Here is a 12,475-nt window from a genome sequence, read left to right as displayed (position 1 = left end):
TGTATGCAGCTTTAAAGGTAAACATTTTTTACGTCTTTACAGAGAGAGATTGTGGACAAATAATTTACAGAGTAGAGAACGAAAGATAACAAGTGGACGCCAATACAGGAAATGGACGCGAATATTCGTGGACCCACGTTTTCATTAACCTTTTTTAATTATAATTTGACTTTTCAACTTTAACATATTTTATGACTCTGATTTTTTTTTTAGATTGTGAGTTTTGTTGAATTGTTATCGTGTTTCTGAAATCAATGTCTTCCATAGTTTAGAAACAAAAATTAGTTAGAATTATAAAATGCAGAGGCTTTAACAGTAATCTTTAAACATTTTTATTGCGTTCTAACCAATTTTTCTGAAGGGTTCAGCAAATTTTATGAAATGTACTCTTCCTTTTTCGAGCTGTGATATTATTGAGAACTGAGAAGGTGCGAGGCAAGTCAAGAGAAACTTCACCTTAACGTCAACGGTCAATCACTCTTTAGTCGTAGCATTCACACGTGTCTTCCTTTTCCTTCTGTGATTTTTTTTGTAATAAACTAGTTGCCGGGGAAAACGAATCAAGAATAATTTGAGAAATCTTTTAGGACTTATCTGATGAACATTTTTGAATTATGCCATTGAAATGGAGAGGTATTTAAATTGCATAAAGTGAAAGAAAAATAAGGAGTGCGTAGCATCCGGAGATTAACTTTTCAGAGGACAAAGTATCAGTATTCAGTTAGCTTGAACTCTGCTTTAAGTTTAATTTCAACTCTTCTGAATATATAAGAAATCAAAACATTCCACTTCAAATCTGTTGCTGCTAATATTTCCATTTGTTGTTGAATACCGTCTGATGTTTGCAGCTTTAAAGGTAAACATTTTTTACGTCTTTTTGTTACCACATGAGAACTAGTTATAAGCTGATTAATTTATGATAGTAGATTACCAAAAAGGAGGAGTTACCACTTACCCTGGTCGTTTAGTCACCTTGTGAACATTATATTATTAGGGTTAAAATTTAGTTTTAGTTTCGTATAATGCAAATTTTGATTTTTTTTAATTTTTAAATTAAAATATTTTGTTTTCTTATTTTTTCAAAATCAATTATTTTAGTTCTTTCTTTAGTTGATTATCCACTATCAAACATCTGATGATGTAATATATTGGTACTGCCATGTCTTTTATGTAACAAATGTTAAATGGAGTGAAAAAAATATATTATAAAAGGATACAAATGGTAAGGAAAGAAAGAAAAAGAAATAAAAAAGAATTTTGACATAGAAACTACCAAAAGATCATCAAAAGCAATGCCATTGCTGCTTTCAGTAAGATTTTTTCACTCCAATTCCTTCTCACATTCCAAGTAACAGCATTCTAATAGAAACTGGGTGTTACGAACATAACAAATATGTCTTATCACTATAGGCCAGTTGGCCCAAGTGATACAAGGACACAAGAAATGAGTGTTGGGCCCAATAAAAAGAGACCCAAGCTTGAGAAGACTACTTCAGTGTGGCCGAAGGACTACGTTGGACACTAGCTCTGCCATTTAGTTTTAAGAGTAATTACTTTTATCACCTAAAATTGATCATTTTCATATTGTTATTGGAATCTGAATTCTGTTAATTTATTACTGGTATCCTCAGGTTGTTAGGGGAAAAATCTATCCTATATGTATCCAAGCACGGAATGAAAGAAGGCAGAGAAATCATTACTCAGAAATTCCCTTTTCAGTCTCTTTGCTATTTTGGAGTTACTCTTACTTGAAACAACTCCTCATTCCTTTACTCCTCTCTATCACTCGGCCAGAAAAACAGAAAAATAATAAAATGAAGAACAGAAAAGTACAAATATGTGTGGCAATAAGATTAGAAAGAGTATAACAAAAGGAATGAGGACTGTTATGAAAATTCAGCAATGTCACAACACGTGTGGCAATAAGATTAGAAAGATACAGAATGATAAGAACCACTACACGTTATCATGATGGATTTAGTAAGACTATAACAAAACTCAGCAATGTCAGACAAAAGGACAAACCCACTTGCATTGCCATTATTCCAGCAGTTATGAGAAGCACTAAATGATTATGAGCTTAAAACCTTTCATCAACACAACTTTTTGGAGTTTGTCAGCCAAGTATTCCGGGGGCGACTTAATATGCACTAGTAGTAAGCTAGTCACTGACCAGACTTGTTGAGGAAGAAACAAGTCAGGTCATTGGATAATGAACAGATGTCGAAGCTGGGACATTGCATCTTTCTCTAATATCCAATATTTGACTCTTATTCCTCTTATATGAAACACTTGGAGTTGCAGGAAGTTTCCCTTGCAGAAAACAATATTAAGCACAACATAATCGTGTTTTGCAATTAGTTTCATATAATTAGCTGATAATATTTTTCTTAGTCATTTGAATAATTAGCTATGACAATTAGACGTGCTAAATGAATTTGTTTTTTTTTTCTTTTTCTTTTGAGTGGACGTGAAGGAATATGGTTAATTTCCAATGGTTATGGCGACTATGATAAAGTTAATTACTTGTAGGGTCACTTTTGTAGTGTAGTAATAATATGTTGTGAGGAATAATAAGTAATTTAAAATTAGATACAGTTAAGCTATATATAGACATAAACTTATATATTCAAGTTTTTCAGGAAAACTTATTAAAAATATTCTTAAAAAATACCATTAGACATTAATGTTAGTTTTTAACAATATACATCAAACATAAGTTTTTTAACATATGATTTCCAACAAACTAAAAACTTTTGTTTTACATGATGCCCCCTTAATTTAATATATTATTCACAAAAAGAAAAAAATACTTTAGGTATTATAAATCTGTAATCATGAGACACAACTCCATACACGGCAAGGAAGCAACATCCATTCTCAATTTGAATTTCCGCTATTTCAAATTGGAAATTTATTTGGACAAAGAAAATGGAAATGTAAAAGTACAGACCCACTTACTCCAACAGTTGTGAAGCATTAGAGACTATGAGCTTACAGCCATTCCTCGGCTCCACATCTTTTAGACTGTTGGCCAATTCTTCGAGGGGCCACAAAACATGCACCACTCTTAAGGCAGTCAATGACCAAAGTTCTTCTGGAAGCTTTGACAATTTATAACAGTTATCAATGACCAGATGTCGAAGTCGAGGCATTGCATCTTTCTCTAATCTCCATTGTCTTACATATATTTGCCTCATATGAAGCAATTGAAGTTGCGGGAACTCTCCACTGCCAATATCAAGAAGAATATCATCGATGCCTGAATTTAGTTTCAAGATTTGAAGGTTGGTAAGTCTTCCTAGTGTCTTCATTAAAGGGTGGGGATTACTGAATGCTGCTAGTATCAAGGTTATCTTGATAAGATTTGATGGAAACGCATTGGTGTCGGATGGAAGTTCTAGATCTTCAATTACTTTTAGGCTATGAAGATTGTTGAGGTGGTGTAGACTTGATAACATGGCTGATTCTGCATGTGTTTTAGGACAGCGCAAAGCTAATTTTCCCAACCTAGGAAATATGCCACTGTTCAACAGGGAAATAATTTGTTGTGGATACTTACCCGATAACAAAAGGGTTTGGAGATTCTCCATTCTATTTGTTTTTGGCAGGACGACTGGTAACTTCCCTTCCCCACTCAAATAAAGATGTCTCAGTCGCTTCAACGTCCAAATTTTACTGGATACTGTGGTTTCATATGTTACATGCAGTGTTTCTAGATTCCAAAGGCTGCATACACAATCTGGAAGGTGCTCCACTTCTATTCTCAAGTATCTTAGATGGATCATCCTCTTCAAATCTCTGGAGACTGTATGAGACCAAACCCGTTGAATCATATCACAACCAAGCACACGAGCCAACTCGAAGTTTTTCAAAACAGGATCTAGGTCCATTCTATCATCACTACCAAAGATGAACATAGAACGAGTGCATGATTTGTTAAATGTGTTTGCAGAGACATCCGAGTCTGGTTTCCAGTGGATGGACATTCTACGGGGATTGGTATCACTGACGGTATCAATGTTGGAGTTTGTGCAAACCTCCAGAAACTTATCAGACTTGCTTTCTGACAAGCAAAGATCACGTAGAATATCATGAATCCGACATTTCTTGACACCCCCATCACTCCTCCTTTTTGCCACTTGCACCAAACTGCGATCCACCAGCTCATCCAAATAAAAGTCTGCTACATCTTCCAGTTCTGTTGTATCTGCAATTCCAGTTTTTTGTGGTTGTATGAACCCTTCTGCGATCCAATATTGGATCAATTGCCTTGCACTGATCTCATAGTCTTCTGGATAGATTCCAAAATACAGAAAGCAAGGCTTTAATCTTCCAGGCAAGTTGTTATAGCTAAGCTTCAGTATATCCATCACTCCAGTCTTATCCTCTGTAAGATGCCAACTCACTTTTTTTATTCTTGACCACTCTCTTTGTGACTTCTCCTTCTTGGCAACGAGTCCTGCTAAAACCACAATGGCAAGTGGTAAACCCCCACAAGTTTTCACAATGGATCTACCCAGAGGCTCTAAATCAGAAGGGCATTCTTCAAGTCCAAAAATCTTCTTTTTGAAGAGTTCCCAGCTTTCATCTTCATTGAGGATGGGAAGGTAGTAGGGAGACGCAGTTCCAGCATAGTGTGCCACCTCTTTGTTGCGACTTGTTATGAGAATTCTACTACCTGATTGGTCATCTGGAAAGGCTCCTTTAACCTCATCCCATACTTGGGTTTCCCAGATGTCATCAAGCACTACCAGATACTTCTTCCCTTTCAACCATTCTGCTACCTTCTTCTTCAGTTCTTCCTCACTTAATTCTTCAAATTCGGATGTGGATGACATTGAACATTTGAGAAGGCTGAGAAGAAATTCCTTGGGTCTGTAATCGTTGGACACAGAAACCCATGCAAGGCAAGGAAACCACAGCTGCACTTGATTGTTGTTATAGATCTTACGGGCAAGAGTGGTCTTACCCAACCCTCCCATTCCAATTATGGAAACAACTTTAAGACGTGACTCACTCTCCATGAGTTCCTGAATTACATGGCTTGAGTCATGCACTAAGCCCACCACATCTTCTTCCTCCACCTCCCTCCTTCTTTTGAGGAGTGGTTCTGCTTCTGCAGCAGCTTCTTCGCTTCGGAAATCACCTTCTCCAATGCCATATCTGTCCCTGTTCTTATAGATCTCATCGATCCGAGTCCTGATCTTCTCTATGTCAGAGTTGACTTGGTGAAGCACCATGACATGTTCTTTGAGGTGGAATAACTTGCTCAGTTTGCTTCTCTGTTTTTGTTGGGCGATGTTGGAAAGGTAGGTGTCAACCACATCTTCAGCTTTGAGGGTGACATCTCTGATCTGGCTCACCACTTCTTTCACCATCTCGTGACTGCGCTTGCCCTCAGAATTCTTGAGGAAGATGTGTATAAACTTGAGCTCATTGCAAAGAGAGTTGATTTTGTCCTCCACGCCAGAAAGCAACTTGTGCTCATCTTCAAGCAGCCGAGACAAGTTATCTAGTAGAAAAACAACAACACTATCAGCCATTTCTGTGAAACAGGAAATCTTGGGTGGAAACTCTAGAGAGTTTGTGGATAGATAGCATACGGAGTAGACAACGAAAGATAACAAGTGGACGCCAATATAGGAAAAGGCGCGCATATTCGTGGACCCACGTTTTTATCAACCTTTTTTAATTATAAAATTTGACTTTTCAACTCGTATCCTCTTTTTCTTTCTTTTAAATATTAACATATTTTATGACTCTGATTTTTTTTTTTAGATTGTGAGTTTTAGTTATAATTATAAAATGCAGAGTCTTTAACAATAATCTTCAAAAATTATTATTGTGTTTTACCAATTTTTCGTACTATATAACATGAATAGAAGAAATGAATTTTGGCAGAAAATCTACCAAAAAGATCATAAAATAATGAACTATATCCATGATAAAACCAGCAAAAGGTTTGGGTAGAGTTGTAGAGACAAGGCACAAAAGCAATATTGTCTGCTTTCACTCCAATTCTAAAACTGATCATTATGATTTGTCTCCCATTATCTATATACCCTCTAACTTCTTCCTTTCGAACTAATTGTGTTATCAGGTATCTATTCTAACTAAATCATGAAAGGCTCAAATTAATTAATGCATAATTAAAGATGGCTCATGTTTAGAATGGAAAAACAAAAACATGATCCATGTTTAGAATGGAAAAACAAGGGAGAAAGGTTCAAATTAATTAATGCAAAATTAAAGATGGTTCATGTTTAGAATGGAAAAACAAAAACATGATCCATGTTTAGAATGGAAAAACAAGGGAGAAAGGTTCAAATTAATTAATGCAAAATTAAAGATGGTTGTACAACAAACAAATGAAATGATGCATAATTTCTCTCAGGCTTCAATGCTAAGCTATCAGAAAAATCTGGTAAAGTGGTCGTGGAACACAGGAAAGTAGAGTTCTGTTCTATGTGGTTGTGCGCCAATTAGAGTTTGGGAACCAGATGATTATCTATATACATGCATAAGAGCAGGGATCAGTTAACATCTCGCACTTTTGATGGGGAAATTTTGGTTACTTAGAGAAGTAAATAAAATGTTGTGGCCAGAGGTAGCGTAGATAATGAATATACGGCAACGCCCAAAAAAGAAATTTTTTGGCTTAAGAGAATTCTAAAGAGTTACAACTTCCTAAAACTCTCCAAGAAATTGTATATATTGTACGAGAAAACAAGACAATATATAATTAATATTTTTCGTAACATTCAACATGACCCACGAAATATGTAGAAATTATCAGGCATTTTATAAAAGATAAGGTGAATGTAGTGGGTCTAATATGCAAGTCGTTTGTTCCTACTTCATAGTAAGTGATAAAGATTCCTACAAATCATTTAATCAAACACTGCCAGATCAAAGATCCTTTTACAATCAACATGTAAATAAAGTTACAAACTCAGAACAAAGGACCAAGAAAGAAAAAGAAATTAGACAAAAACTGAGATTAAAATGGAAATCTAGCAGTCACAACACGTGTGGCAATGAGATTAGAAAGATACGGAATGATAAGAACCACTGCACGTTATCATGATGGATATAGAAAGACCATAACAAAACCCAGCAATGCCCAGTTGCATTGCCATTATCAAGCAGTTATGAAGCACTAGATGATTATTTATCCACATGATTATTTATTTCCCTATGTAAGTATATTGCAAATCTCATTATATCTTTGTGTTTTGTTATGATTAGCAGAGTTTTATTTTGCTTGTTTTGGGACCTGTTGTCGGCCTTCCATGTCACGCACACGCACACGCACACGCACACGCACACGCACACACACACTAGATTTCAAGAGAATGAACATGTCAGGATGGAGAGTAACTTTAAAAAAGTTTCTCTTAAAGTAACTTTAAAACTCCTCTTCTAATGGCCCATTGAGAAATGCAGATTTGACATCAAGTTGATTTAAACTCCATTTTCTCAAACTTGCCAATGCTACTATTAATTTCACAGTCTCAATCCTTGCAACTGGAGCATATATCTCATTAAAGTCAAGTCCAGGTTGTTGCAAGAAACCCTTTGCGACCAACCTAACTTTATATTTTGCAATCTCACCATTTGGCTTCATCTTAGTCTTGTAGACCCATTTCACATCAATGGCTCTCTTATTACTTGGTAGATTCACCATCTGCCAAGTTTCATTCTTTTCAATTGACCTTAATTCCTCCACCATTGCTTCTTTCCACTTTGGATTTGAAAGTGCTTGATCAAGTGATATAGGTTCTGACTCTACCATGAGAACCAAGTGCATTATATCAGTAACATCTTCACACAAGCTTACAGGGTACAGGGCATAACCTTGCAGTCTCACTGATGGGAATCTTACCCTATCAGATCTTCTCAATTGTTCCACATTGTCATTATCCATATTCTCAACATTGTTTTCATTGGCATTGTTCACAATTATCATCATCCGGAATAGTTGGTTCAGGCACATTCACTTCTTCCTCATCTTCAACTCGGTCATTGTCAAGCTGAATGCTTGTTACTTTACTAGTAGCTTGCTCAGTTGATTCCTTCCAATTCCATTCTCTTGTTTCATCTACAATCACGTCATTACTCACTACTACCTTCTTGTGAATTGGATCATACAGTTTGTAAGCACCAGTGCTATGATAACCTATCAATATCATTGCTTGTGACTAGAATCAAGTTTTTTTCTATTTTGTTCAGGCACATGCCTGTAACACAGTGAACCAAACATTCTAAAGTGTTTTACACTTGGTTTCACACCACTCCATGCTTCTTTAGGTGTGATGCCTTCTAGTCTCTTGGTTGGACACCTGTTCAGTATATGAGTAGCTGTATATACTGCTTCTGCCCAGAACTTATGTGGAAGATTCTTCTCTCTCAACATACATCTTACCATATTAAGCAAAGTTCTATTTCTTCTCTCAAGTGTACCATTGTGTTGAGGAGTATATGGAGCCATTACTTCGTGAGCTATACCCTCATTTTTATAGAAATCTTCAAACTCATGTGAAGTATATTCACCACCACCATCAGTTCTAAGCAATTTAATTGAACTATCATACTGTTTTTCCACTAACAGTTTAAATTGCTTAAAAATGCTAAACACTTCACTCTTTTTCTGTATAAGGTAAATCCACATCTTCTTAGTATAGTCATCTATAAAGGACACAAAATAGGAATTACCTCCGATGGATTTGGCTTCAAAGGGTCCACACACATCTGAATGAATGATAGCAAGCTTCTTTGTTGCTCTAGTTGGTATTGCAGACTTATATGACTTCCTTGGTTGCTTTCCTTCACAGCATTTTCCACATATTTTCTTTGGCTCTTCAATTTGAGGTAAGCCAACCACCATATTCTTCTTCTGCAACATCTTCAAGCTATTGAAGTTCAAATGTCCCATCCTCTTGTGCCATTTCCACGTTATATCATCTACTTGTGCAACTAGACATTTTTGATCAATAGAGTTCACACCAACCTTGAAAGTTCTATTGCTTGTCATAGACACTTTCAATACTACCTTCTCTTTGCTATCAAAAACTTCCATGTAACTTCCCTTCATATTCATTGAGTAGCCCTTCTCCTAAGCAAGTTACTCTTCATTTGTGGAACATAGAGTACATCACTCACTACTACTTTTGTTCCGTCTTCCTTCTCACAGTTTTGTCAATTTCACAAAACCATTCTAAATGATTTGTCATGTGATTAGAGCACCCTATATCCAAGTACCACCATTCTACTCTGCCACCTTCAATAACTGTCATCAACACATCACTTCTTCATCCATTGTTGCCATTAATGCAACAACTTCTTCATCAGAGTCCCCCGCTAACTGGGTGTAACATCCCAATTTTTCGTAAATAAATTTAAAAAGCTTTTTAGTAAAAAAATAAATAAATAAATAAATATAGAGCAAATAATAGGCTGAGTACCCTAGGTATAAATAGTTATGTTAAGTCAGCTGCCTCCTTTTGGCCTCATTTTCGTTTTCCCCTTCTCCTCTCAAAACCCTTTCTTTTTCCCGCAGCCCACCAAACCAGTCTCCGAAAAACGACGATCTCGAACCCGTTCACCGTTGGATCGTCGTGAAATTTGAGTATCATGTTCGCAACAGAATTCCGAGAATTCTCACCGTTGGGAATTTTAATATCATGTCTGAACTGAGAGAAACACCCTTCGCATTGTAGCCTTTTTCTTTCCCGCAGAAACCCAGAGCTGTCTTGGTAAAACTACGATCTCGGTTTCGTTAACCGTTGGATTATTGTGGAATTTGGATATGTTGTTCGAAATTCAATTCCGCACGCTTCCACCGTTGGGATTTGCGAGATAATATTCGTGGAGGGAGAAAAAGGAATCGCATGAAGACAGTATAAGTGGAGGTTTCAATCTCTTCTCCGTCTCTCTGACGTTTGGGAATTCTATCGGAGCAGTCGGAGGAAAGAATTTCAGGGAACCGCTAAAGATGTTGCTATCCCTGGCTGAAGACACGTGAGTCCGCTCAGAGGTAAGGGATGAGTTATTCACAGTTGGGGATTAGTGAGAACATGTGTAGGGATCCTTAGAGGATTAAATTGGGGTTTTATTTTGAGATGTTTATTAAATTGCAATTTTTCCTTTATGATTATAAATAAAATATTGATTTCCTAATGAAAATTGCTTGATAAATTGTGTTCTTGATATTTGTATATTTCGACCTATGATTTTGATATAATTGTGTAATATTAGTTAAGGGGTTTTAGTCCTAATGTTGTGATAGTGTTTTATATAAATTGTTATATTGAGGATATGAAATGATGATTCAAATTGTGAGTATGTGATGAATTGTAGAAGAATATGTTGCTTTGAGATTATAATATTGTTATTGAGATTGAGTATAAGTGTAAAGTTGAACATGTGTTAATTTGTGAGATACGTGTAAACATGTGATGGTGGATTGCCACACTATGAGAAGTGAAATTGTGAATGAGTTCTAGTTGTGGATAAGTGTGTAGTTAACACTTGATGTGAAATTACTTGTGTTGTAAGCTATGAATTGTACAATAACCCGACCAGTGTTATCTTGAGAAAAGCGTTGATGCGCAGTGTTAAAGAGAAAATGTAGGTTTCCTATTTAGGAGCCAGTGTTAAATCATAGTGCGATTGTGTTGAACGTGTTTAAAACACGAGTGTAAGGTCGTGGGTATTGTATAATTCATGAGCAGTGTCTGCATGCAAAAAATTATTTTAGGGGTTGGACCTGAATCAGGAGGGAGAGGCCCTGACGGACTCTTCGGAGTGTAGGCCTTGGGGGTCACCGGGTTTGAGTGCTCCTTTAAGCCTATGCTGATCTCATATGGTTGGAGCATTCTCGCAAAACATCGTGACCCTGACTGGTCTCCCTATGATCTTACTTAGTGAGAGTGACCTGACAAACCCATTGTGTGGTGTGTCTTGTTATGTACTCCTAAGCGCCCCAGGGTGGTTTTTCACTGACATGGTACCACATTGCATATAGGATTGAGTCTTAGCATAACTATTGCATATGCTTGCTAATTGATGTGTTATTATATCTTGATCGAAGTGTGGGATTCTTGTGTAATGTGATTGATAATTGAAAAGTGAATTTTGAATGATGAAGTGGTGAAGTTACGTGAGCTATGTTTAAGCAAGTGGTATCTCATTTATATAATATGTATATTTAACTGTCTTGTTTCTCTATTAGCTAGGAATGTGATAACTCACTCCCTGTGTGTTGTTGTGTTTGGATCCTGTGATGATCTTGAACTTGTGTTCGGGGGAGCAGATGAATAGGTGGATGACTAAGAAGAACCTCATGCTAGAGGACACGGGAACACCACGCTCTGATAGGATGTGACATTAGGATATAGGTTCTATATTAATTGTATGAGACTTATATGATTTTCTTTGAGTCGAGATGACTTTATTATTTATTTGGACAAATTTGAATATGATGTAGAAGAAAGTGAATGTGAGCCTTTTATCCATTTGAAAAGCTGGTATTTAAAAATGTTTTAAAAATACTTTTAATTAATATTTGAATTTTTATTCCTTTATTAATATATATGTGAGGGGTAGAGGGTGTCACACTGGGCCTCTTCATTCCTCTTCCTAGGCACTTTAGGATTCACACATTCATCTGCAAAGTGGCCCTATTTTTTACAGTTATAGCATTGAATGTGTTCCTTGGATTTCTTCTTTCCCTTGCCATCAGTCTCACCTCTTTTCTTCTGAGATTCTTGTTTGGAATTTCCATCCTCAATTTTGTTACTCTTCCACTTTCCTTTACCTTTCTTCTTCCAAGATTCATTACCACCACTTCCTTTTTTCTGAGATTGTGTAAACAACGTTTTCTCAGTTTCTTTCTCATCTTTCTTGACACAATCTCTATTCTTCAATTTCAATTCATGAGCTTCTAACAAACCTATTAAAAGTTCCAATTTCAACGTGTCTAGGTCCTTAGACTGTTCAATTGCAGCAACTATATTATCAAATTTGGGTGTTAAACCCATGATAACCTTTTCAACCTTCATTGAATCAGTAACTGCTTCACAACAACTCTTTATCTGGTTGGTTAATACAGTTAACCTATTCACGAATTGCGCTACTGTTTCAGTTGGTTTCATTTGCAATTGACCTAATTGACACCTTAAAGCCATCAATTTCACCTTCTTGGATCGTCTTGCTCTGGATACCAAACTGTTGGAATTCAATTGATCACTGTATAATTGATTCTACACTTGAACGTGAGATCTTGAGAGAGGAAAGAAAACGAATAACATCAGATTTTGTGAATTTGACAATTATGCCTTTCAGAGAGAGTGAATGCAAAATAGGGAAAAAAATTTCGCAAGTATATGAATTGACTTATTACAATGTGTATTTATAACACTTAGGCAAAACTAAACTAATGGTAAAGCCTAAAAAATACCATTGCCTAATT

At 36.2% G+C, this 12,475-nt stretch overlaps 1 protein-coding gene across 1 annotated transcript; it reads right to left on the bottom strand.

Moving 5' to 3' along the window:
- Positions 1-2,079: 2,079 nt before the first annotated feature.
- Positions 2,080-5,644, bottom strand: LOC106797945 (disease resistance protein RPP13). The gene has a single exon (XM_026127659.2). The coding sequence runs from the start codon at positions 5,544-5,546 to the stop codon at positions 2,958-2,960; it is 2,589 nt and encodes an 862-aa protein (XP_025983444.2). The 5' UTR covers positions 5,547-5,644; the 3' UTR covers positions 2,080-2,957.
- Positions 5,645-12,475: the final 6,831 nt, after the last annotated feature.

The sequence above is a fragment of the Glycine max genome, unplaced genomic scaffold (assembly GCF_000004515.6).
Source record: "Glycine max cultivar Williams 82 unplaced genomic scaffold, Glycine_max_v4.0 scaffold_273, whole genome shotgun sequence".
NCBI lineage: Eukaryota > Viridiplantae > Streptophyta > Magnoliopsida > Fabales > Fabaceae > Glycine > Glycine max.
This window is presented reverse-complemented; position numbering and strand designations above follow the sequence as displayed.